The 27,777-nt window shown below is 40.6% G+C and overlaps 2 protein-coding genes across 2 annotated transcripts in view; one reads left to right on the plus strand and one right to left on the minus strand.

Moving 5' to 3' along the window:
- The window catches only part of IFT140 (intraflagellar transport 140), an 83,091-nt gene that overhangs the window by 39,820 nt on the left and 15,494 nt on the right, over positions 1–27,777 (plus strand). The gene's annotated exons all lie outside the window — the stretch shown is intronic.
- TMEM204 (transmembrane protein 204) lies at positions 259–27,408 on the minus strand. Its single transcript, XM_058816385.1, has 3 exons — positions 26,411–27,408; positions 14,150–14,305; positions 259–2,420 (listed from the first exon to the last, which is right to left on the minus strand). Exons 1-3 carry the CDS (start codon positions 26,688–26,690, stop codon positions 2,176–2,178), a joined length of 681 nt encoding a protein of 226 aa, XP_058672368.1. The 5' UTR covers positions 26,691–27,408; the 3' UTR covers positions 259–2,175.

Below are 27,777 nucleotides of genomic sequence, written 5' to 3' on the forward strand. Positions count from 1 at the left end.
CAGTTTATTTTTGTTAAAAGTTTGTATGAAGTGTAAATCCTCCTAGATTCTCCTTACCTTTTCCCTCTCTGATTTCATTCTCCCTTTAATTTTTAACCAGATGAAACATCTTTATCTCACAGATATTCTAAGCATTCTCTGCTCATTCTTTGTCTATAATACATTGTGGATTATTTTTTGCTGAAAGAGAAAGAATTACTGATAACCTGCAACCTTATGCTGTGTCTGAATAGCAAAAATGTCATCACTAGAAGAAAATGAACCTTCACAATTTTATTTATACATCTAAAATAATCACATCAATACTGAGTGTTACAGATTTACCAACCCCATAGCTGATTTTTAAATTTACATATACATTATTATAATATGGATATTGCAATATTAGAGGAAATAATATAATGTCTCTTAAATACTCCAATATTTTATTTTAAAAAACACTGCATTTAATCATAACATATTATTTCTGGAATTCCTTTTTTTTTCCAGAAAATTAATGCAGGCAGATGAATACTAATCTTAGTTGGTTTTTACAAACCTACTGCTAGAAGAAACTCTTTTTCAGCTTTGTGGTATTTCCCCTGACAGTCTAGAGCAGTGCAGTTGCTCTAGAGCATCAGTCTCTGTGGAGTGTTGCTCATTTGGAACATGGTGCAAAGCAGCAGTCGGGGTTGAGTTTCTTATCACATCCAAACTGAGTGCAGAACAGAACTCAAGAGCCAGCTTGATGATCACATTTTAACAAAGTGTAGAAATAGTGATAAAGAAGCAAAGCAGTGTACTCAGCTGGGAGCAAGACAGTAGTCCTAAGGAATTTCTAACACTCACAGCTCATGGTCCCTCAAACCTATCACTAATTTTGCTTAGAGCAGCATTCTGAGAGTGCTTACACACCTGTCATTGCCTCAGGTTCCTGATCCCACATATTCCTGTATAATAATTTTTGACGTGCTGTCTTTCTTTCTGGAAATTATATGCATATGACTTTTGTGAGGCCATGTGCTTCTCTGGGTAAGGCTTATAAACACTATACCTAATTCTAGAGGCATTAATTTTTCACTTCATTATCATATTAAGCTATCAGGCAGGTTGTTTTTAAATCTCAAATTCCTGAAGTCCTGTATATTTGTCTTATTCTCCAGTCTGGGTGCTTGAGTGGCAGCTCTATTCTCCAATATTCCCTGTGTTATGTGGCTCTGAGCATTGCTGGGCAGAGCTGGTGTCCTGTCATAGCATTCTAATGCTACAGCAAATGTTATAACTAGCTGGAGAGAAAATAAACCAATTTGGGCTGGAATATTTCTTGTAATTATTCCCAACAATGTATTTTAATCACATATCTGATTCTTAGGGAGTTCTGGTAGCCTCCTGTGGATATTTTCCCTCAATGTAATATTGAAACATTTTTTCAGCAGCATTTGTGGCCTGTTCTAGCTGTGTACCCTTCTCATTTTTAATGTCTGTCTACGCATAGGACACTAGCAAACCTGTGTCTCAGGATACAAAAGAAATGTCTGAAAAAAATGCAGCTTAATTCTTCTGCAATCCCTTTCCTTACATGAGAATAGTTAGAGGTGCTTTTGCTTTTTACTCTCTGGTCTGTTCTGGGACTGGGAGCAGGTGTTGCAGCTAATGAGAATCCGTTCCTTGTAGAGAGGTGAATGGAAGGACTAGAAGTCATGAAATTTGGACAGCTTTTAAACCCATCACTTTATCTATAGTGAGTTTTCTGCTTTTGCAGATTGCCTGTTAACTCCCAGGCTATTGTCATTGGTCTCATATAGCTTTTTGTGTTATTTTTAAGGAGCAGAAGAACTTGATGCAGACAGAGAAAATGTGTTTGGTTCCCTCTTTCCTGTATTCTCATTGCACACAATTGGTATCTTTTCCGGCTGACCCTGCTGCCATGCAGCCAACCCAACAATTCTGTGCTGTACAGCAGAAGGAGAGTGCAATATAGTATTTTATATATTTATATATTTATATATATATAAAAAATTATGTGTTTTATACATATGTATATAGATGGAGCCCATCTGAATAATGATTGAGGGCCTCTGCCCACACAAGTGAACATTGTGATGTCTTTCAACCCTTAAATTATAGCATATATTTATAGAAAATAACTCCAATGCAGATCTCCTTGGAGATCTTTCACCTTTCAAGTGTGCTCTTTCAGCACGGTGACTCGACATAGTCATTTTCCAAGCCGTGGCGAAAGCGAGCGGTCAGGGTGCGGCTGATGACGATGACGCGGGGCGCCATGCAGTCCTCGCGCCGGTGCAGGATGTTCCAGATGAGAATGGCAGCTGCCAGCGTGGCCAGGAGGCAGGCTCCGATGTTCAGGTAGCAGGACCACGAGAGGTTGGTGTACGGCCCGATGCGGTAGAACGTCACCAGTCCGATAACCAGAACAAAACCTGCAGACAGAATGGCAGAGTTACTTTGAATTTGGCAGAGTTACTCTCTTGAATTTCTGTAGTGGCAAAATGCCACAGAATCTCAACATTTACTGACTCACTCATAGGTCCCTACAGCCTTTCCATCCCTATTATGATGTGCTGGATGTGTTTTTGAAGGCATATTTGGGCCTCATGACACATTCAAAGAGAGTCCCTTAAACAGAGGCTCAATATTAAGTTTTAATCTGTTCACTCTAATTAAAATTTCCTACACCCACTGACCTGTATTTCACCTTGGGTTTTTTCTCCCAATCATTTGAATCACTTACACAGATGTCCTTTTTCTTCCTCCCATTGCCAAAAGAGAAAACAGCTGTATTAATGATGATAATAATTTCAAAAGTTTTTTTTCACAGTTTATACTCCTATTCTGAAATTTAAAATGTTTATTAAAGCAGGCAACTATGTAAATTGCAAAGATGATGAATAGCTAAATATCTTACAGAAATAATAAAAAGCATTGTATAGAAACTTAAAAAAGGGGAAGGTGAAATAAATGGAACTTTGTGGTCCTACTTTTTCCTGCTGGAAAAAGGTATTATGAGGCAGTAGTAATGCTATGCCTCCAGAAGCTCTTGAAGGCAAAGTTTCTATTGTCCTCATAACTTTAGACACAGTACTAAGTTCCCTAAAAGGTAGGTAATATTAGAGTAATAACAGTGCACTTGTCCAGCATTTCCATTCAGATGTCACAAAGCGATTTGCAAAAAAAAAAAAACTAAAGGAAAAAAATCTCAATCTCTTTGGTGGTTACATTACTGATGAATAATAGTAATGTTATTTCAGAACTGAGGTGGGGTAACTGTTCAAGTTATGCCAGAGACCCATGTTAGATCAAGGGGCAATATGCATCCCTTTACACTTCCTTTTTCATGTTACACCTGCCCATTCCTTGAAGAATGCATTGATAACCACATGATTACTTTTCTGCTCTCTGTTTATTGTATTATCAGAGAACCATACAATCCCAAGATGATTTGGGTTGGAAGGAACCTTAAAACTCATTGCATTCCACCCTCTGCCATGGACAGGGACACCTCCCGCTATCCCAAGTTTCCCCAAGGCCTGTCCAATCTGCCCTTGGACTCAGCCAGGGATGGGGCAGCCACATCTCTGGGCACCCTGTGCCAAAGCCTGCCCAGCCTCACAGGGAAGACTTTCTTCTAATTTTTCATCTAAACCTGCTCTCTGACAGTTTGTCCATCCCTTGTCCCCAGTCCCTCACCAGCTCTCCTGGAGCCCCTTTAGGCACTGGAAGAGGCTCTGTGGTCTCCCTGGAGCCTTCTCCTCTTCTTGAGGCTGAACATTCACAGCTCTCCCAGCCTGACTCTGGAGCAGAGGGGCTCCAGCCTAGTTTCTTCCTGCACCTACTGTCAAACAAAACTACTTTTCAGCTTTTTAAAAGAAATTCATGGATGTAATCAGATTGAAACAAACAAAAAGAGGCAAATATGCCTCACTAACCAAAAAAAAATTTCTCTCTGTTATCCTACATACTTCCTTAACTGCCACCATAACAAAGGAATGTCACTGCCAAAATGACCCCTTCATGAAGGAAGACTGGAATAAATAAATATCCATGAACTGCCAGAACATATCTGGACACCATCTTCCAAAGTTCCTGGGCAAGGAGAAGTCAAGAGCAAGTCCCAGTTGCTGCTTGCTTTTTTCTCAGTTAGCCACAGTGCCTGTGCCTGCAGACACTGTCCCCGTGGATACATGGCAATCGTGTGACCCCTGGCCCTGGTCCTTGATTTTCCATGAAAGAGCACATCCTGAGTGTGCATTGTATCAAGCTTTTTTCTTCAAAGAGTGCTAGTAATGCAGTGAAGATGGAAAAGACACAAGTTGCATACAGATAAAAAACACAGAAGAGGGAAATGACATACAAGTAGGAGGAAAAAAATCAATCATTACCTAAAGGTGTGACACTTGTACTATTCTGAGAGTCAGTAAAATGAAGGCTGAATCCGCCTCCTCATAATACAAACACTGAATGAATATTCCTTCAGGAGCTGTCTGGCATCCTTGGTTCTCTTGTGTCTACCTAGAAGGTGCTTTGTAACAGGTGGTGGCATGTCCAGAGAGGGTTTGGAGTGAAGCACTTCTCTCTCTGAGGACAAATAAGGAGAAATAGGTTCTTATGGGAGGAGTAGCTCTTTACTGCTCTTTCCCCACTCTGATGTTAAAAAAGCCTAATGTACTGTGGCTGGGTTTTAGGTTGTTGATACAGTTGTAAGGACACAGTCACTCCTTGGTTTTTTCAGTAAATCTGGTAGTTATTTTGTGGTTCAGCTTAGTTATAAATAAACAAGTTTTATTTGGAGAGAATATGGCCATGTGAAGTGCATTGAGTTGTAGAAATCACTGATCCATACAATAATGGTTTGCCATTGCAAATAAAATATTTTCCCTTCATTTCCAGTGTCAGTCTCCAAATTCAGTTTGTCCTGAGGCAGATGGTAGAGAAGAGAGTGGGAGATTAGGTTCTGTTTTGTGAGTGAAGGTTTTTTAAACTTTCCTCTGAGATGGCTTGGTTCCCCATCTGTGGAGACAGGATGATACAACTTCCTGTGTTTATTTTGTATTTCAGAGTATTGGGAGCAGAGCATGCTAGCTGTGATATGCTTATAAAGAATTTGGATGTCTACATCTTCCTTTAGGTGTTATAAGGATGATAGACACTGATACTGCTTTGCAATCCCCTGTTCAATGGATGATAGATAGCCATTTTCTTATGAAGGTGGGAAAAGAAGAGGAAAGGCAATGCTTGCACCTCCTGCAGCTGAGTTGACCAGCTTCATCTCCTCGTGGTTTAAAATTGGCAGGAAGGAGGGTATTGATATAAATCAAGAAACCCATCTTACTTAGTTTGGCATATGAGAAGGCTTTATGTAATCAGTTTTCCTTTTCAGTTTTCCTTTCAGAACTTATTTTAAATTCATGCACACTTTCACAGGGAATCCATAAAGTGTTAATTTTTTTTTTTTTTAAGTGTGAAGAAAATCATAAAACCATAAGCAGGTAGAATTTTGAGCAGGAGCTGTTTGGACCAGTGACCACTCACAGGTGCCTCTAAGGGACAGTTATAAATATTAAGTGCCTACTTCCCACTATCTTGCAGTATTTTTTGAGGCTCTCTTGGCAGAGAGACATGGGTTCAGGAATACCAATTACACAGAGTAAACCTAATGCTATGTTGTGTCTTGCAGCTTAATTCCCACTGTAGGAATATTTTCAATATTTAAAAGTTTTTCCAAATACCCAGCTTTTAATGAAATTATTTCACTTTGTCTTTCTTGCTTTTGTATTACTTATGGCAAATTACTGTCCTAAATGGCTTAACATCTCCGTGTTCTATCTGATGGGGCAGTTATCTACCAGGGAAAAGCACTAAGGCTTCCTTCCAGGTCCCCAGATAGAACTATTTTTGCTAGGAGGACTATTTTCCTTCACAAGCCCTTTGCCTGATCCCTGCTTAGAGGAGCAGCCAGTCACACAAGAGGCTTTATCTCCTTTCCCAGTTCTGTGCCAATGGCTGAGTGAGGTGGAGGGACTGGGTTTGAGAGCTCCTTGAACTGACAGATCACAGGAGCCAGTTGCCAGAGCTCTTGAGTGAAAATGTGCATTCTGCTTCAGATCCTTTGCTGTAGTTTAGAGAGGAGCTGACATAAGAACAGACAAACACATCACAGAGGCAACAGAGGTGGAAGCACATTACTGTAGAGTTTATACAATTAATTTTACAGTTCTGCAAGAGTCACAGAATAGAAATGTAACTGAGAAAGTTATTTTCCAGCATTCTTATTTCATATTAGCATGGCTTGATGTGTAAATTATAAATGTAGGAACTCCAGAGCAAAGGCTGAAGAAATTGTAATAATCCAAAAAACTGAGTTTGCATAGGATGGTGCATTTCAAATTTTGATGAAGGCTGCTTTTGTGAAGATGACGATGTGTGAAAACCCCAAGGTTTGCTTGAATGGATTTTGTCTGTAACAGCTTAATCAAACTTGGACTTTTTGAAGCAAAGTGTTCCAATGTGCTACATATGTTTTCCTTGCCCTTAGAAGAGTCTTGTTGTCTTCTTGTACACTAGCCAAGAACTGGGGTGGAACATTTACTCTGTCCTCTAAATGACTGGGCAAAAATATGCAGTTCACATATTATACTATAACTATATTTGTGCCATATAATAGTTAGAAGTATTATTATATCTTACAAAAATTAACCTTTTTGTAAGAATAGTCTCCAAAGCTTACTGTGGATAGGTATAGGTATTTGTAACAGATTTTAGATAGGTATTTCAGATAGGTATTTGTATTTGATTTTAGATAGGTATTTCAGATAGGTATTTGTAACAATGTCTGAATTCAGTTTCAGTATTCCAATAAAACACCTAGAGGAAAACAGCTGGCTTCTCAGACTATTTCCCATAAACAGCTCTACTCAAAATAACCAGAAAATTGCTCTCTTTGCCATCAGCATTCCTGAGCTAACAGTGTGAAATACAGGTTGACAAGGGCTGTAGAAGGGATATATTTCTTTAAATTTATTTATGAAAATATTGAGCATTTTAATCTGATTTTGTTTCTTTTCTGTTTTGTAGTGATGACAGGACTTTGAGATACATGGCTCAATTTCCCTGAATTAATTTAAATCCATAAATCAATTTCAGATAATTTTATTGTATATTGTCACAAGACTGCACAGAGGCTACAACTTCACTAAAAATCCTGATGAGATTGAAGTGCTTTTTTTTCCCCATTGAACTGCTGTTTATCTCTAGTTGTTTCCCATCTGCAGTAAAACAAGCTGGGAGGGGGGTGGCTTTTCCGCTGGGGAAGGAAACAGATAACGAAGCCACTCAGAAGACTTTTGGTTGGAACAGTATTGACTGGTAGTGGGGGTGGGTTGGGAGAATGTTACTTTTTGAACTTACATTTCAGAACTGTATGCTGGATTTCCTGTTTGACTGAGGCAGAACTCTAATAGTCACTTTTTTATTTCTGTGATAGTTTGTTGATGTTTTTTTTCTGACACCCCTGGATGCTTACTCTTTCTTTTTATTAGTATACTGATAGTGCATTTGAAGAAATACACATTGTTTTTTCTAGTTTACCAGAAAGTCTATATTGGGATTTATAATCCTCCTCTTTACATCTTGTCCTGGAGGATGACTTTTGCTGTCAAGAAAAGGGAGAAGGAGGAAAATAGAGCAGCCAGAGTGTTGAGAATACACTGCCTACATTTGTGCAGAACTGCAAACAGAGAAGGGAAATATTTCACTCCTTTTCTGTGTACCCCACCAAGTTTCACAGCGACTCTTTTAGCTGGGATGAGTCATGTGCCTCAATGGGCTATTTGTAGGAGCTCAACTCTATTTATCAGCATGAGACAGATTCACAAAGTGATTCCTATAGGACTTATGCAAATTATTTATAAATACCTTTTCTTGTATCAGCTTGGCACAAAAGAAGTTTTTATGGTTGAAGGCAAATATGGGGCATCTGGAACAGTCATGTGCTCTTCATTGTAGCACCAGGCTGGATGATGCTTTGGTTTCTAACGCCACAGGGAATTAGAGTGTGACTATTAGAGTCAAGTGACTTTTGAGGTTTCAGTTGTACATTAAGTACAATAATTTGAGATTGGGGTTTTTTTGTTTTTTGTTTTGTTTAGTTCTAATTTAAAATTTCCTTCCAAAGATTTTGGTAGCATGTAACATCTTAGAATTAAACATGTGAGTAGCACAGCTTCTCAGGGGCGATAAGACCCTTTTGTTGCTCACTTTTCTGAATTACAAGGGCTTTCCACTTGTGTTCTTTGAGCTTGTCAGTCCTTGTCTTTAACCTGATGAGAGATGTAGTCAGTGTAAGGCAGTGAATCCTACCTTATGTTGGAAATCTTTAACCAGTTTAGGTCTATTAACAGTGAACTGCTTTTGTTTGTTACTTTTTGGAGGTTTCCTTAGAAAGTATGCCAATCTTTGAATGGAATGGTGAAAAGTATTCCCAGTGAACTAGGCAGAATTCCTCTTGGGCAGCTGTTTAAATAAGGAGGAATATGCAGACTCTCACACTTGATATCAACTGTTAGCATTGCTTGGCCTCTTGGGTTCTTGGGTTCTGAGGCAGCTGGAGCAAATTAAAGCTCTGCTTTAATGTAGTAGGCCTCATATCAGGCACAGCTATGGGCTCCTGTCTGGAATAACCATGGAATGTTTTGGGTTCAAAGGAATCTTTTAAAACCACCTCTTTCCAATCCTCTTGCCAGAAGGCAGGAACACCTTCCACTATCCCATGTAGCTCCAAGCCCCACTCAGCCTGGCCTTGGACACTTCCAGGGATCCGGGGGCAGACACATCTTCTCTGGGCACCATGTACCAGGGCCTGCCCACCCTCACAGGGAAGACTTTCTTCCTAGCATTTAATCTAAATCTTCCCCTTTCCAGCTTAAATCCATTCCCCTTGTCATTGCTGTCTGTCCATGTAAAAAGTCTTTTGTTAAGCACCCTTTATGTACTGAAAAGCCATAATATGTTTTCCCCAGAGCCTTCTCCTCTCCAGGTGAGCACCCTGAGCTCTCCCAGCCTGGCTCCAGAGCAGAGGGGCTCCAACCCTTGGAGCATCTGTATCACCTCCTCTGGGCCCACTCCATAATAATAGGTCCTCGTCTGTCTCATGCTGAGGATCCCAGAGCTGCAGGTGGGGTCAGCCTGAGCAAAAATAGCTGTGCAGAGAGAAGTAGTTATTGACAGATTATATTTTTGGACATTTCAGCATCATCTTCTGCTTTTATTGTTCAAGTGCTCTGTTCTTCTCTGGATACATCAGAGGGTAAGAGCTGCGTAATTGGATCCAGCAAGGCAACTGGGTTTGAAACAGTTTTAGGAGACATCTCCATATATATATAATGTGCATGTTCATAAGCAATAAAGTGAATATTTGTGTTGAGATACTTCCTATCTCACGCACTTTCCTCTGCAGTACACGTTCCTTATGCTTGCATATCCAAATTATATGTGTTAATATCCAAATTATATCTGTTAATAATTTTTTTTACCGTATTTCTGATCAGAATATGTGCCCTTGACATTGAGATGCTACAAGAACCTGCCTGCTGCTCTTATCAGAGTTTAGCCTTAAAGAATACAGGCAGATCTTCCTGCTGCAGCTGTACCAGATGAGGAGTTCACCACACTTCTTGTGAGCTACGATCCTTCCCAGTTTGCTGGTTCAGCTGCTCCTGGGAACTATTTCCAACAAAATAAATAATATAGACATCCAGTTTTTAGATCTTTGCAGATGTGCTTCCTTTTGCAAATGTGCGAAAACAAAATCACTTTATTGTGATATTTGTGGTCTGCATAAAGAATGGGGAAGTTTAGCACTGAGGGTGAAATAAAATTGACAAATAATGAAAACATTTAGCACAAATCAAGCAGTCAGATTCTCTATGTTTGCTATGACTTTTAGATTTTTAGGTTACTTAGAGCATTTCATTTACTTGCTTCCTTTTCAGGAAGTTTTAGGTTTACAGTTCCATAGAGTTCATCTTAGAACGGATCTGGCTTGAGGGTATATCATGAAGCAAAAAGGTGGAAGGAAGTAATACAGAACTCAGGATCACACTGCTATCAACAATATCTTCAGCCATGTTTTCCAGTGGCTGCTGTGCTGTTATTTTCTACATAGACATTTTCTGGATATCAGCTAATCTAAAGTGGTTGGAGAAGATTATTCAAAAATGGTCTGATTTAATTTTAAGAGCACAGAAATTAGAGTATACCTGAGCTCAGCTTTTCCATGATGCATTAGGGGTCTGGAGTGAAACACTTTCATCTGAAAAACATGTTGGGCAAAGCTGGAATGCAATGCTTGAAATTCAGGAAAGATGAGACTAATTTATTTGGCTGTAAATGACAGGCTCAGTGGGAACATGAAACTTTTTAATCTTCAGGATGTTATGTATTAAAGTTATTTAATGCTGAAAACAGACTGGCAAAATATTAATCATGATTCAGGCTTATTGCAGTCTTGGACATTCAGAAACCAGGATGAGATGTAATGTAAATGATATTCTATCCCAGATTTTTCCTATTAAGTTTCTAATATTTCTCTCTAAAGTCTGTGATAATCATCACTGGATAAGATCAAGACTTGGCTGGAGCCCCTTAAGGCCTGATCCTGTCTGGGAGGTTAATGTTTGTAGTAATTCAATATCCTCTGAAGTGCATTTTCTTCCCTGTGCTGTTAGTATGGATTTCCCTTTCCAACAGCCCTTCTGTTGGCTGTTATCCATCCTGTATTCAGCACATGGAGTTTGTAACAGGTCCTTGGAAAAAACCAGAAACCCCAAAACCCTCTAGAGGAAAATTTCTGAGCGTTGACACAAAATTCCATGTAAAACGCTGGTTCCATTTTCACTGGGAACCTTTTCCAAAGCAAACAGATCACTTCCCTGTTAACAGGGAGGTGTGAGGCTCTGGAGCTTTGGAGCTGTGTGAATCCCATTGCTGTCCCAGACAGCATTGCTGTTTCCTCTCTTCTTTGCTTCCTGGGGCTTGATTTTGTGTCAGAGGTCCATCCTTTTTGAATGACTGTCAAATGCTTGTGCAGGTGGCAGAAGTGAGGAAGTGGTGGAGTCTGGAGCCACTGCAAGCTCTAGTGGATCTAAGATCGTTGATTTGAGCTTGTGATAGACTTTGGAGATAATACCTAGCACTCTTAGTTTTCCAAGCCAGCAAGGACTTTTATTCAGGCCATGGGAAACTGTAATGAAATCCACACAGTTTCAGTTGAGTAAAAACAAGAAAATTGTGGGTTGAACCTTTCCCCATAACACAAGATTTCAGTCTACCAGTGACCACTGTGTTCTCTTCAGCACTTGTTGGCATATTCCAGGATGAAAGGTAGAGATCAAGGAGAAACTGGAATTAGAGGGAATATGATTCAAGATAATTTCTGAAATTACTGAAAGGATGAGGAACTGCAGAACAATTCTTCAGATTATTTGGGTTTTGAAAAGGAAAAAACAGAAGGTTGGTGCTCGTGTTCTTTCATTTGAAAGTGATGATATAAACAGAAGTTTCACAGCCAGTGCTACAGAAATGTTTAATAAGATCTAAGTTTGTTCATTCTTAAACATTACCTGCCCTTCTCACACAAATGATCTGTCTGACCTAAAGTACCTTGGCTTTAACTCCTCAAATGAAGCAGGAGAGAGCCTTGCAGGGGTTTCTCTTGGATTGTTTGCATGGGACAAATGCTTTTAAATACAAGTGTCATATTTACTGTTCTGAGGTTTTTGCTCCATACTGCTCCTTTTCTTTGAGAATGACTGAGAGGTTACTGTCTCAGAGTGGAGACTCAGAGCCTGACAATCACCTGTGGCTCATATGACGTGTGGTGGCCACTGTCTTCCCCTTCAATGTGGAACTCTCAGTCTCCAGATGCAGCAGTAGCCCTTCATCAGAACAGTGGATTTGCTGGGCTTTCTCACTGCACATGGGTTTTGTCTGATTTCAAAGACACATAATCTATAATGTCCAAAATGCTATCCCCTGAGCCCAGTCCAGGGAGTTTAGTGAGTGCAAACTCCTGTTTAGTGAGTGCAAATTCCCAAGGAATCAGCAGTTGATGTAACCCTTTTCTAGAAAACTAAGGAGGTCTCCAAGAAGTCTTATTTTATATTGGGTTAATGCAGATATGGCTTCTTCCCACTTTTTTCAAAAGTATGCATTCTAGAAGACTTTAGGTGATTGTTCTGGATATCAGGAAGGAACTTGTTTAAACAGAAAGTTACAATGAGATAATGGGATGTAAAATGAATATCATGACTTCAAGGCAGAAAACCATCTGATGATGGTAAAGGAGAGTGTGGCATAACTGCAGAGGAGGCTGGGGAATGGAGCAGGGATAATCACTGTGTTATTTCTGCAGATTCACACAGCACAATGTCTGTCCTCATATCATCACAGGCTGCAGCTCCATCCCTTCATGTCTTTTGAACACAGGCAGGCAGATTGACATAGGCTCCTTGATCCAAAAGCTTCTTCAGCCATTCTCATTAGTGTTTTGTTAATCATTCTGCCTGTGGCTTTTCTCCCATGTCCCCTCCCAGCACTAGGGATTTCAAGGTTCAGCTTGCATAACAGGTAATAGCAGGCATTTCCTCCTCCTGTGTCGGGATATCCTGGCGCCCTTCAGTCTCTCTCTGACTGTGTTTAAAACAGACTCCAGCACAGGAAAAAAAAAAAAAAAAAGGCAAAAAAAAAGAGCTCAGTCTAAAATTAGCAGCCATGGTAGAAGAAAGACCCATGGCTGTCCCCTGTGCTGTTTGTCAATGAAACAACACATCCAAACAGGGCCAGAATGCATTTCCGCTCTGGAAAAACAGATCACGTTTGGAGAGAATGGGAGAGTACAGCAGGCATCACGCTGAAAGTCAGGGAGAACTATCCAGAAGGTATCCACAGTTACACAGACACAAAGGGGCTCTAGGGAGGGCTTTTATGGCAAGGTTTATATCTGTGTTTTGGAAGCACTGTCTCGTGCTTGAGGCACTTGCTGCACCTGGAAGATGGATCAGGTGCTTTGAAGGTTACAGAACCTCTGCAGTCTCCTCCTCCCATCTGGATTTCAGGTTCCTCATCCTTAGTATACCTAAAAAAAACCTAACTATTTTATTGCCATGAGACTGTGCTTAAATCACCTAGGCCAGATTCTGATCTTGTCTTTTTGAAAACCTGAGGTCTCTGTAGTTTTATGCCATTCTTAATACTTTGAGTTGTTAAAGTCAAAATTAAAACTTTAAATAAAGTGGTGTTGCTTTATTATAACCCTACATTCTTTACATTAAGAAAATATATATATTGTGTGTGTGTGTGTGTGTGTGTATGTATATATATAAATGTTGTATTTTTAATCTGATCTTGTAATCAGCTTGATTGTTACTCCATTAGTGATAAGTTTCCTGCATGGATATCGTCTAGGATTGGATTCTTACTGTCATGAATCCTGAAGTTACTTACTTTATGTAATAATGAAAGGTGTTATTGCAGAATGTTTACACTTAGTTGCCACTGCTATCAAAATGGAATTGTGATAAACCCATTTCCTCTTTTCCTCATGCAGTTCTGTATACAGTCCATGAGAACTGCTGTGGGAATTTTATTTATAGCAGTCAGTGGTATGAATTGACTTTGGCTTTCTTTGCCGGATTGCAGATGTATGTTTGTCAAAATCCAGCTGGTGGTCATTGAGTAAAATTCAGTTAGCTAAAATAAAATAATCATGTTTCAACAAGGCTTCAAAAATTTGCCCAGCCCTTCCGCTCTGCCTTCTTGAGTTCCTTGAGTATATTTTGCCCTGCTAAATTGTGGGATTACTGTGTGCCCAGTTTGTCTCTTATGTTTGCCTTCCTGGTTTCATAGGAAATAATAAAGGCTTATGGTTTTTTTGGTTGCCAGAAGCTCATTGTGATACATCCCAGTTAAAAGCTTCTGTTCAGGTACTGCAGAATCTCATGGGGAGAGCTTGTTGGAGGCAATGAACTTGGTTTTAGATATAAGCCTTTTTGTTATTATTTGTCACTTGAAGGTGTATAAAGTAAAAGAAACACTTTTCCACCTGGGTTTAGGAGAGACTGAGCTCTTTTCCATCAGTAGTAAGAAGTGGACTTACTGGCAAGCTGGAACACAGCAGCTATGGCCTCCTCCCACCACTGGGCATCCTGGGAGATGATGGGGAGCTCCATCAGCCCCAGCACGAAGAGGAGCTGCCCGGCAGTCAGAGCCACCGTGGCAATGAGGTTGCAGGCACGCATCATGTCAAACTGCACTAGGAAAACAGAGGCAGCAGAAAGTTACAATAATATAAAATCATGAAAAAGAAAATCCTGATTGAGCAGAAGTATAAAGTTTGTCAGTCCACAGAAAACAATTCTTAGACAGCAGTCCCTTCTCCCAGCAGTCCCTTGTTCTAACTGCCTTTCTTGTGGTCTGATTAAGAAAGGATTTTCTTCAGGATATGTATTGATTCCTTCCTTTAGTTGCACAGCATCCCATAAGTATTGCTTCAGTGCATGGAACAAGCAGCTAATTTCCCAGACTGGCCCACTGGTGGTGCTGGAATTCTCTTCACTGAAGATTCTACCTAATTCATAGCCAGAGTTGTTTGGGGCAGGATTGATGTTTGTGTTTTGTGTGACACAGAGTGAAACAGAACCATAAATAGTTTTTCAAGATCCTAAAATAATAATCATTGCTAGAACACACCAATAACACCCTGAATTTCTTTTTCCCCTAGTCCCTCTGTATTGTCCTAAAAAACATCCTGTGGATTTTAATGCTTGGGTTTTACTGGTTTACAGAAGCATTGTAGAGAGGATTCTTAATTTTTACTTTTTAAATAATTTATTAGTCTTTGGGATACACTGCAATGATCCTTATATTTCCATCTGTGTAATGAGGGAGATGGTTGAAATGAAGATATCAAGGCTTGGCAGTTCTGAATGAGGTGTTAAGGCATAATCTGCATGTACAGGTAAAAAGCTAGTTTTTAAAATAAGGTGTGTGAGAGTGTGTGTGTGTGTCTCTGTTGTCTGGTGCCAGGACCTGAGGGAGTGGCTGGAACTGTGTCAGGGCAGAGTTATGTTGGTTATTAGGAAAAGGTTCTTCCCCCAGAGGGTGGATGGGCAGTGGAATAAGCTCCCCAGGGTAGTGGTCATGGCTCCAAGGCTGCCAGAGTTGTGGTTTGTGTAGGATGCTCTTAGTGATCTAATGCTTTAGTTTAAGGTAGTCCTGCAAGCAACAGGTAGCTGAACACAATGATCCTTGTAGGTCCCTTCCAACCTGAGATAATCTGTGATTCTCTATTAAAGAACAAATGCAGCAATGATTACACACATGGACATCCACAGTCTTGGCTAGAAACCTGATTAAAATGTGTCTCCCAGCTGGCTGCTGAATGGCTTATATCAACTGCAAAGTTGGGTACTTTTAGTCAGACTTCTTTCCTGCTTTTCCTGTTCACCTGATGGATGCCCTGTTTTTATCCTTTTCCTTCTTCTCTAGCATAAGGTGGGAGTTACAAATATCATTGTTCCACATTGCTTGCTAATGTGTCATTGCTGTTGTGAAATAGAAGTTGCACTATGTGTAAGTTGGCATATACTAGAGAAAGACTCTGGAGCAGATTTTTTAGGAGTGCTTTAAGTTTGGTGGATGCACTGACCATCAGAAATTCGTTCCTGATCTTCCAGGGAGACTGCTAGGAAATGCAGAAAACAAACCTTGATATAAACAAGAGTAAATTTAATTGTGTTAATCATGACGTCTGACCTACTTTTGTGTTTACCCTTTATTTTCCCTTCATTGCCTGTCTTCAGCTTCCCGTGTTCTAAGTAGCAACTCATGATTTAATTAAAATGTAATAAAATGCAGTATTGTATCTGAGGAGTTAGTTAAGAACCACAGTCCATTAAACTTCTTCCATTGAATAAAATGTTAAGACGGTAACATACTAAGTATTTTTGGCTTCTCCTAGTGAGTTAATTTCTGATCAGTTACTCAGAAAATTTGTTCAAAGATTTTGTGTTTAACTTCTCAAGTTGCCCTTTTAGCATTGGCAGCATTTCCATCTCTTGCCATTTTGAATGCTAGCAGATCATGAAACGCATTGGATGGGTAACAGAATCACAGTCAGATGAGCTTTTTAAACACCAGTAAACTTTGAATATTCAGAGTTTCTATTTTTCCACTCAAATGGACTTCTATAATGCTTTGAGCACCAGTGCTTGCTGAAGAGATAGTAGTGACTTTCAAAGGAGAAGTGCCCAAAGTAAGAGCAGGTTTGCAACCATTATTAGTACTTTCATTTGGTGACAGAACTATCTGTAGCATCAAATTAAAAAATTGTTGCCATAATGGATTCTCTTGCCTTGCTTGTATATAGTATGCAGGAGCTCAAAAAAAAAAAAAAAGCCTCTGTGTATAAATAACCTTTAAAAGTCCGAAGTTTATGCCAGAAATACATACTGGCCCCTGACAGAAATTAACACCGAATTTTTGCTTTTGCTCCTGTTTGTGACTTTTTTAACATTTAACTTAAAAAGTATTACAGACTTAAAGCTTGCCACAGGTGATGTTATATCATGCATACTAAAAATAGTATGTTTCTAACTGTGAGTCAGTTGAACTTCAGATCAACTCAGTTGTATCTTTACAAAATAGTTATTTGATCATTGTCCTCTCCTGCAGCTGGAAGTGCATTGAATGGGTAACATGATCTCTGCTGCTGTTTGTAAGAACTCCACACTTAGGAATGTTTCTTGGCCCAATACACTACCACTATTCAGAGACCTGTGGAAATGCAGTGGGTGTTTTGTGTAGCTGCTCCTGTTAACCAGAAAGGTTACACATGGTCCATGGAACTGCAGCAGGCTGATGATTTGTAGAATAAGAAGGATGTAGCTGGTATGATTTCATTAAATGTGAAGAAAATTATGTTTATAGAATAAAGTATTACAACCTGAGTACCTTCCCATCTCTCATATGAGAGATGTTGGTTTATTCTAACAGGTTTAATGTATGATCTGTCATCTTTTGGTTTTGTTCTAGAATTGCAATTATTCCTCTTAGGGGAAAAAAGCAAACTTAATGCTCATTTTCAGGCTAAACAATTCTATGATTCTGAGGTCATCAAGTCAAGCTGTGCCCAAGCACTGCCAAGGCCCCCCCCAATCATATCCCCAGGTGCCACATCCACACATTTGTTAAATCCCTCCAGGGATGGGGACTCCACCCCTACCTTGGGCAGACCGTCAATGATATATAACTCTTATAATAATGCATAAAGTCCATTCTTCTTGCAGTAGAGCTTGTTAATTGTATTCAGCCTGAAAATGTGAGGTGACTGTGCTTCCTTACTCACCATTGTGACTTTGCATGCTGTCAGCTCAGCACATTGTAATTGTATTTTGTATGTACACAACCCTAAGCTGAGCCTCTGCACCAGCATCTCTGGCCTCTTTTTAGTGATGACAGCCAATGGACAGTGTAGATCAAGAAAGGGAATTGAGTGTGCAATGTTTAAGTATTTCTTCAGAGCTCAGCCCAATGCCGTTGAAGAGGGAAACCTTGTTGAGGAAGGCCAGGCCACAGAGCTGTTTTCCTGCTTGAATGATTGCTCAAACCAGGAATAAATATTTATAATATCTTATAAAACTGGCTGCAATATAGTTTTTGTAAAAGGTGTGAAATTGAGTATTTACCTTTGTGCTCTTTTACTCTATTTTAAATTATATGTACAGCAAAAATGCCTCAATAGCCAGCTTTAGTCTATTTTGATGAGTTTTCTATAGATTTAATAATTAGTACAAATTTAGGATCAGCTGTTCAGCTATTTCAGCTTTATTTATAGTAGCCATGATTCCAGTGTAACTTTTTGTGGCCACTCCAGACTTCATTAACTTTTGCGCTTTGTTTGTTAATGACAGTTAGTAAAACCAGATGGTCATAGTGGGTTTAGTATCTGCACAGTTACTGGTGGCATTTGTGTTAACCCCTCACTTCTAGAATCTATTGCCTAAGACTGTCATGACATAGGTATTTTGGATATTCTTCTTTTTTTTTTTTTTTTGTCAAACTCATTATTGTTAATGTCAGTCATCTCTTGAAATTTAACTGTGATGGAGTTCTCTGTGGCCAGAGGTGGATGTTTCCTGTAGCTAGAGGTCAATAATTCCAGCACAATAGACCTAGACACTGCAGGAAGTGTTCATTCCTTTGTGTGTGCATCTGACAGGTGAAAGAGGGAGGACAAGCCCTCCATCCATACCTTTTCACCTCCCTTAAGATGCAGCTTGGCTGTTGAGAGCTGGAAAGGATTGGAGCTGAATGGCTCCAAAAACTCTAAGTATCTATTGTTCATCAGCATACAGTGCTAGTCTCTGCCTTTTTCCTTCTTGAAGCCCACTGTGGGCCCCATTTTCTCAGAGAAGCAGTTCATTCCTGGACAGGGCATCCAGCTGGGACTCTTGTCCAGCCAAGGGAGTTGGCTTAATGAATTCTGCCTTCTTTAAAACAGGGATCAATCAAGAGTCAAACCCCAAACTCTAAGGATGAGACCAAGTCAGATTCCTTGTTGTTTTGCTCACTTCCTAAACCATCCCTATCCATCTGGATTAGAGATGTTAATTTGATTTTCTTATTTACAAGCAGCAATTTTGTTGTTTTGATCCATGACAGCCCCAGAACTGTTGGTGTTATGTTCCAGGATAGACCCAGGACAGTTTGCAGAAGTAGGTTAGTCATACTGGAGAGTAATTTGCAATGTTTTGGGATGATGAGGAAGAGTGGTCTCACTGGAAGATCACGTTATGTTAATTGCTTAAAATGCAAGCATTTCTTCCCCTTTTCTGTCTGCATTGAGGGAAGAAAACAGTTAAGTGGGAATTCAAGCATTTTAATGGTTAAGAAAAATGGCTCCAGATATTTTCATAGTAATCTAAAACTCCCCCTGGGAAAGACCCTCTTGATAAACAAAAATTTTAGTGCAAACTTTAATCCAGCTTCTGTGAGGAAATTGTTAAGTATCCAGCCCTGGGAAGAAGCTAATGACCACACATTTATTCAGTGCATGGGGACAGTGAGGATTCCCAAGCATCTCTGTATGGCTTCACAATCTCCTGATGGACTCTGAGATGCAGGGGCTGACTGGGAGTGTGCTGTTATCCCTGTCCACTGTGGGGCACAAAATCTGTTGCATCTCAAAAATGGTACTTAAATTCTGAAATTGCTCTTAAACTCTTAACAATGCAGGATGGGTTATGCTCAGCTGAGGGATGGTGCCACCTTAGCTTGCTGTGAAGCTGATTGCATCTATGATCACATCCATTCTTTAAATCTCCTGAGGGATATTGCTTCTTAGTTTTGTAATGAACGGAATTTTAAAAAAATATTCTATTGATGCTGTTTCTGATGGTTCTTGGATTTATTAATTACTTGGTGAATTATTGAGGACACATTCTCACATGTACTTGTTTGTCCTTTTAAGTGCTTCATGTTCATACATTACTTCATTCTGGAAAAGAGAATAAATGGTTGTGTTTCTGGACAGAGATTTCCAATTGATTATAGATTAAACTGGTAATGCTCCTTACACTTCAGTTGCTTCACTTACTTTTCTTAGAACCCTTTTTCCATTTCTTGTGACTGTGTTAGACTTCATCTTCTTTTATCTTCTGATAAAAATCTAACTAGATAAGTAATTCGGTTTTATCTAATATAATGAGAGATTCTAACTGAGCATGCCGTTTTCCTCTTAGAACTTGATGTTTTGCTGAGCTGTTATCCTGAGATAATAAACGCATCATATTTTTCAGCCTTTTGGAGTAATTTTAAAAATCCACATTATAGGGACTTCAGAAATGCAAACCAAGTACCAAGATTACGAAAAGCCAGAATAGTGTGCTTGAACTTAGATGGATGAAAGGCAACAGTCAGAAAGAGCAAAGCTTCTGTCTTGCTGACTCTTACTTATGGTCTTGCTGTTCAATAACCTGAGTTCTAACCTGGAGAGCTGGATTCAGTATTAATAAATAATTTTAGAAGAAATCTTTAAAATTAAAAAAAGCAACACTTCGGTCAAACTTTTGGCAATGAATCATGTGTTTCTTTTGTTTTGGATGTCAGCAAAGGTGAGATGTCCTCAACAGTCTCTGCAGCTGCCATGGAAATCAGGTGAAGCTGTGCCTTGGACACCAAGAGAACTAAGAAAGTGCTCTTGGTGTCCAAGGTACAACTGCTCTTCATTTTACAACACAGGCATAGGAGCTCAGCATTTACTGTTAAAACAATTCTGAGATAATAGGGACAATAAATAGAACCACTGTAATTATCAGCATCATGCTGTGCCTCCCAAACCTGTGCTGTATTTATGAAGCCTTTGACATTTAATTTCTTCTGTCAGTTTAAACATGTGGTATTTATATTGCTAAGCTCTTTGAGTATGAATTAGGAAATTTATGGAAAAACTTAAAAAGTACTTGTGAAACAAACTAAGCCAAGTGTTGGCAGTATCTCAGTGCACCTTTGCATGACTGTGTCACTGAGACCATGGGAAGGTTTAAAGAGATGCTTATGTGATTCAAGTGTATATTGATGGTTAGAATAGTCACTATTTTTTTTTAAAGTGAAACAGTTCTGGATTTCTTTTTTGCCTCATACCCATTCCACATGATTCTGTTGTTTGCAGGTCTTACTGACTTTGTCCTGAAAAAGGAAGTCTCACCTGCTCTTCTTAAAAAAATCTTTGCAAGTAGCCATAGAGCTTTCAGCAGCAGGAGCCTCAGTACATTCTGTTGCTGGATGAATATCTTAAAAATTAAGAATGTGTGGATATTTCAAAAATTCTTTTGTTTTTTTCACCTCCTGGAAAACTTTCTGGAGCATGCAATTTTTGCTTTTCTTTTGCTTAAAATATAGTAATTTAAGGAAGAGTTAAGGAAAAGGAATGAAGCAGAGAAAGCCCAATCTGGTTTTGCACAATTACAATAATGTTCTGATGTGACAAACTGGTGGAATCTTCCAAGCCTTTAAGTATTTTAGAACTTAACCATTCAGCTCATCTAAGTGTGAAACTTCAGATTTGAATATTTATTTTGAAAGGCAGACAGATCTTGTTGGGGAGAGTGTGGTTGGGGGGTGTTTTTTATAACAGCTTCACTTGTTACTTTTGAAGACATGGCTCCATTAACTGTTTTCAATATTAGCAAGTGCTTTTGGTTAAGTGATGGGCACAGCTATTTCTGATGAGATATGAGTTGTCAAGATATCATGATTTGCTTCTTTATAAATCTCAGCAGGCTATTCTGATAAATGCATTCATCTGAAATTTTCAAAAGCTCCAGAGCCATTTTCACTCATAATGCTTTAATTGATTTCAAAGTCTTGATGGCAAGAGTAACCAAGCTCCAATTGCTCTGACAATATTTCTGTGCAACACTTGTGGATGTACTGCATTGAAACATGTATTAGGTTCATTTTCCTGTCCCAAATCCCAAGGAGTTTTGCACTTTTCCAAAATGAGTACACAAAATTGCACCCTGACATTAAAATGAGTATTCACTCTGAATTGAGAAGCCGTGTCCCTCAAAATTCATCTCTACTGGCCTCCATTATTAAATTAGTAGTGTCACTTATTTAAATGTTGCTCATATTTCAGACATTAGGATGGGAAATCACAAACCCTGAGCTGCCAGCTGCCCGTGCTGCCTCATCTCTGTGTCTATCATGCTATATATATAATGTGTATAATTAGGGTTGGGGCTTTTTTTAATCTGATGGTAGTTCCTGTGTTCTCCAGATGCACTTGGCCTCCTTTCTGGGTTTCTATGTATGGAAATATATATATATGTAGACAAGTAACATGTTTATAGCACACTCTGCTGCTTGACTCAGCCTAGCTTCCAGCCAGCCAAATTTCAGAGAAATTGGAAATTTTGGAGACATTGGAACTTCATGTAAATGCAGTGGACATGGGCATTAAGGTGAATGGCTGCCTCTGTATCAAACCTCAGCTCCTCATTCCCACTCTGAGCAGCATCCTTCCTCAGCCAGCAAACGTCCCCATGTCCAGGTGTGTGCAAACCATCACCTGCCCAGGCTGGAGAGGTGTTTACCTGATGTACTGTGGCAGTGATGTGGCTGCTCCTGATGCTGTGCCTCTCCCTGGCATCAATTACACTCCTTGGTAGAACTGCAATTGCCACAAGCAGTACAGCTCTGAGCATCAGAAGCTGAAACACACATCCTGCTGTTGCAATTTTCCTTATGTCTCTTGCAGCCCTGAAGGACCCAGTGAGGTTTTCTATCTTTTAAACCCCTCCCTATTCCTGAATTTCTACATTGTTCCTAATGTTCTTTACGCAAGGAGGGACAAACTGGGACCTTGGCTGATGAATAAATCCCCTCCCTGTGCCCATCCAGAGATAGCCTCAGAGCACAGCAGAACTTAAGGGTATATTTGACCTCTACAGTGTGGTTAAAAATATCTAAGATGATTTCAAGTAATCTAGTGTGTTCATGCAGTATTCCTGGCATGGTACTTGGTCAGGACCTAGGTGGCTTTGAGAAAGGCTGGTTCTGAGAGGCGTCAGTGCTGGTGTAGCTGCGTGTTCTCACCACTCAGGGTAGCTCACGTGTCACTCTGTGGGGCCACATCTCTGGGTGTGCTGCCCTTGCACGTGGCATGGGCACAAAGCTCAGTGTTGATTACTCATGGCCTGCTGTCTTACTCCAGCTCTTATTGAGGCCATGAGGCTACTACCTCTGGGCTTTTCTGAAGCATAAAAAGATGCAGGCAAGAGCAAAATGTTCCAAAATTTTTCAACAGCTCTGAAACTGCAGCTCCATAATCTTTGTCAAATGTCTTTGACTACACTGAGGTGACAGGAGAGTTAGGCTACCTGGCCAGGTTTCCTTAAAGTGTTTGAAGAGGGGCTATACAACCTGAGTTCTCAGTGAAGCGTTGAAGTTTGTATCATTCAGTGGTTTGTCTAGGCTATAAAAGCTTATATGTACATCCTCACAGCTGGGCTGATTCTCAACATAGGTGAAGGTTTCAGATCTGAGAGTTTATTACCACTAAAAAAGGAGCAATCTCAGTCCTCCTTACACTTTTATCACTCAGTGTTAGCAGCAGCACTTGTTGGACTCTGATACCACTGCTTAATCCAACGGAGAATATCCACCAAAAACCCTATCCCACCCCATGTCCAAAACTTCCACCCTAACCTGGGGATTCTTTTTGCTGTTAGTAATCTGAACCATCACAGAAGCTGTTCAGCATCACAGGCGTTGAAAGAGAGGTGCAGGGCTGCACAGCAAGAGGGAGAAAGAGAAAGGTAGATAAAGAAAAGTGAAAGGAAGGGCCTGGGACCTCCATGTCCAGGAGCAGTGAGGTTTGAAGGACAGACTTGGAGTGCTTTCCCATGGAATCATTTGCCCATGCTTCTGATGCTGTGCCTTGCAGAAGTAGTTCACATTGCAATGTTTCATTTCCCTGTATTTTTAATATAATTTACCCCTGCCCCTGGCTTTCTTTTTGGGTTTTTTTGACATTTCTAGGAAGAAATCCTTCCCTATGAGGTTGGTGAAGCCCTGGCACAGGCTACCCAGAGAAGCTGTGTCTGCCTCTGGATCCCTGGAAGTGTTCAAGGCCAGGTTGGATGGAGCTTGGAGCAACCTGGGCTAGTGGAAGGTGTCCCTGCCCAGGGCAGGGGTTGGTATGCAATGGACTTGAAGGTTCTTTCTAACCCAATCCATTCCATGATTCTGTGATTTCAATGGGAGAAAACAGCAGGCAGAGAAAGTCAGTGAAAAGCAGGTTCTAAGAATGTATTTCTCTTTGCCAGGAAGGAAGCCAGCTCATGGTAGTGTCTCTAGTTGGCTGTTAGATACATACTGCATGTACAGGAGTCTTAAGCATATGGACAAGCAAATTCCCAAAGAGTTTACAGTTTTTCTGTTGAACTGTGAGATAAATAGCTTGCTTCTCAAATATGTTTGTCTGTATGAGTATATAAATACATTGTTTCACAGAAGCCAGATTGTGGCCTCTTTTGCACTGCTATTACCAGAACAGCTTTTCTGTATCGTTCTACAAATGGCATCCAAAATACTTTGTGGTATTTTCTTCCTTCATATAGTTCTTTTTAGATCAATGTATGTATATGCATACACACACACCCCTGCATGTCTGTGATTTATCTACAACTGACAGATGAGGATTGCCATAGTATTGCTAAAATAATGTGTGATTTCTGATTAGAGAAATCCTTTAGGATGACAAATCCATGGATGCAAGATCAGGCTCATACCAACCATGTGTACATCCATGGAAACAAAATTGTCGTAAAAATAAATGCCACAGTCGTGTTTCCTACTGGGTTTGTCATGACAGCTGCAGGGGAGGGATTTTCCTTTAAATGCTTTATCAAGATTCAGAATTGGCCTTTGCTTACTCTTTGCTTCCAGATTAAATAGGGAATGGATGCTTTACTCCTATACAGATCAAGTCCCTGGGCTTGAAAAGCCTCCTTTAAATTAGAATTTTAACAGTGATTGTCAGATAATTCTTCTGAGCATTCGACCATGCTATAATTATTACTTGGAAATTTTCAAATTTTCTGTCACATTATCCTACACATACACATCAGAAAGTGCTGCCCAGATGGTTCTGCCATGCAGCTAATATCTCTCCTTGTTAGGTACCACACACTGCCTGGCCTGCACAGGGCAAGAAATACAAGCTCGTGTGTTGAAAATGCTGCAGGAGCCAAATTCACTCTGCAGGAGCTCATTCCAGTGCTGAGTACATAACATATACTTTTACTATTTGTGAATGTTACACATGTTCTTCAGGTTAGAATATGGCTTATCAGTATTAATTGGGGAAGTGATTCCAGAGATGAAGCTGAAAAAACACATCAAGGAACTTCTCCCACAGTCTAATCCTTTTTATAGCCATTTATTTTTATAAAAAGTTCTTTCAGTTAGAAGTATTGAAAGGGTAAGGACTTTAAAACATTTGAGAAATTTTCTGGTTTTGATTTATGCAGCTCAGTATTAGCAAATGTTCAAAAATGTTTCTGTATAATTTTATTGGAAAATATAATCTATAATGGGTCCACATTAAAACATTTTTAAAAGAAATTCCTCTAATATTTCTTTGGTTTCTCTCCAGAGAGATCTAAGAAACTCCAAGGACCAGTTTCTCTTTCTCCACATTTCAAACCATGAAAAAAATCTGGTTTGAAATAGTGTGTTACAGATGCTGTAACATACCATCCCTCGGAGGTACCAGAGCTGGTTTTGAGCATCCTTGAAATCTTGGGAGAATCCTGTAGTCTTTTGGGGCATGGACTTTATAGCCATTTGTTCTGTTAAATTCCATGCCCTGAAGGGTGCAGTGGAAGCACTGATTCCCCTTGGAATGGCTGCTCACAGCCCAGCTGCTGGGGGTGGAGGGGGTTTAGGGGAGAAACCTCTTGGCACCAGGGTAGTTGTGGTCCCAGCCATGGTGTCTGCAGGTATTTTGGACAGTCTTTAAGGTCCCTTTCTACCCAAGCCTTTCTGTGATCCTGTTCCAGCACAGTTCTGCTCTGGGAGAGCAGGGTTGCACCATTAATGCTATGAATGTGATAGGTAAGGTTTATTATTTATTAATCAGTTCTGTAATTTTCATGTCATCCAGTAATTTTCCCTAGCTCAGTGTAAGCTATTTGCATTCTTCAGATCCCACAATCTGTGAAAGTGCAAAATGAAAAATACACCATGGGTAATGATTTTTGTAGTCACCAAGTTGTGTATTAATTGTATTTTTTCACCAAGAAACATAGTTATACATTTTAAGACCTTTCTCAGTTTTACATGTTTTTACCACAACTTTTTCTGATGTTTCTGCTCCTGACATTTCCAACCAAAGCAAATAGAACATGTCGTTCATTGCAATACCTTTTTGGGTTTGGGTTTGTGGGGTTTTTTTTAGTTTTAGGGTATTCAGAGCAACTATGGTTGCTGTTGTATTGAGGAGGAAGGGATATCTTATGACAGGAGCCCAGGAGGGAGAAGTGAGCCCAAGATGTCTCTGAACTTTGGGCTTACACTTCCTGGATGATTTTTTCAAAGCAGATCAATTGCTGAGCTATATAAACCAGGCAGCACCATGCAGATGACTGGTTTTGAGGGAGAATGAGGAGTTTAGTTCACTGGTGGACATCATACTCCTTAATTTCTGAAATTAATTTATTTGGGAATGAATGTGAAGAGATGTTTAGACTAAGACAGATAGCATGATTTCAGGGTTAGGCCATTGAACTCCTGGGGACCCACATGCACCCTATCAGTTGTGTCTGCAGAGAAGATAAGAGGCTGCACTTACGTTTGACAGTGCTGCGTGACTCCTGGAAGCCAGCCGACTCTGAACCCCAGCCCAGGGCTTCACACTCCTGCTCCTCTCCTTGCCCGTGCCTGGCACTGGTGCTTGCAGCCCCTCTGCTCCGCTCTGCCAGCCAGCACATCCTCCAGAGCCCCACACTGCGCTTGCGCCCGTCCTCCAGCGTTTGGTACACCCAGTTGGGGGTGAAGGCAGCCGCGTTGTTAAGGATGAGTGAGACCAGAGCTACCAACACAGCTGTGGCTACCAGTTTCTGGACAGTCATATCTGACTGTCAGCTTGCTGCCGGACTCTAGTTGCAGACAACACGAGGTCCCAGTCAGCTGCAGCACATTGAAATCGGGCTGGGAACCGGCGGCTGCGCTCGGTGTTACGGGGCGCTAGAGGACATCACCGTTCATTCTTGAAGTCAATTCCTGAGGGATTTCTGACCGAGGAAATGAGAATTTTGTGAGGTAGATAGGAGAATTCCATAAAATAAGAACACAAAGAAGCTTTGTTGCCCTTCCCAGCGTTGACTTATCCGCCTTCTTGCACTTTGATAAGTAATGCCAGTCTTGTGGTGAACTGGATGACAGGGAGGTCCATTCCGTGTTGGATGGAGTGAATCCAGACAGAATCCAGTCTCAGAGCAGGAGAGCCTGAGCTGAGGTGGGGCAGAGGTGAGATAGGATGCTCCCTGTAGCCTGCTGAGCGCTGGGTCCTCCAAGCCAACCCGTGCTGCTCCAAAAGCCTAGGTTTGGGTGCAAACTTCAGAATATCCTGCAAACGGTGACAGATATCATCCTCGCCAAGCCAAGCCAGAGGGGAATGCGGTCACCCCAAAGGTGATCTACAAGTCTGGAGTATCTCGAGGAGGTTGCTCTGCCCCGTCCCTCTCCGAAGAGCCGAGCTGTGAGTGCCGGGACGAGAACAGCCACTGCGGTGAGGAAAAGGCCCCCCCCACCTCCCACCAAGAGGAAATCGCTGTTTTTTGTGGCTCGTTTTGGTGAACCTCAGGGCGTAGTCGACTGCAAAAAAAAAAAAAAAAAAAAAAAAAAAAAAAAAAAAAAGAGCCACTGCCACGGCAGTCAAACATTAACAGGATGCGTTTCCTGAAAGGAAAAAACTATGGAGACTTCTAAAGTTGTCCCTCCTCCCCTCGGAGGGCCCCCTCCCCGCCTCACGCCTCCTCCCTCCCCTCGCCGCTGCCCCCAGCAGGGCTGCCGGGAGCTGCAGCGCCTCGGGGAGCCTGGGGAGCACAGCCGAGCTCCTCGGGAAAAGGAGAGAAGGAAATCCCAGCCTCAGCCCTCGGGCCATCAGCTCTGTGGAAGCGGATCGAGGAGAGGGATTTTGAAATACCTTTTACTAGA

The sequence above is a fragment of the Ammospiza caudacuta genome, chromosome 17 (assembly GCF_027887145.1).
Source record: "Ammospiza caudacuta isolate bAmmCau1 chromosome 17, bAmmCau1.pri, whole genome shotgun sequence".
Classification (NCBI taxonomy): domain Eukaryota; kingdom Metazoa; phylum Chordata; class Aves; order Passeriformes; family Passerellidae; genus Ammospiza; species Ammospiza caudacuta.

What these genes read in the sequence shown, in the direction of transcription:
- TMEM204 (XM_058816385.1), bottom strand. Translation starts at nt 26,690, where the DNA reads ATGACTGTCCAGAAACTGGTAGCCACAGCTGTGTTGGTAGCTCTGGTC. An exon ending in GTCACGCAGCACTGTCAAAC is followed by an intron (nt 14,306 to 26,410) that starts GTAAGTGCAGCC and finishes CTGTTTTCCTAG; the next exon opens with TGCAGTTTGACATGATGCGT. An exon ending in TGCTGTGTTCCAGCTTGCCA is followed by an intron (nt 2,421 to 14,149) that starts GTAAGTCCACTT and finishes TTCTGTCTGCAG; the next exon opens with GTTTTGTTCTGGTTATCGGA.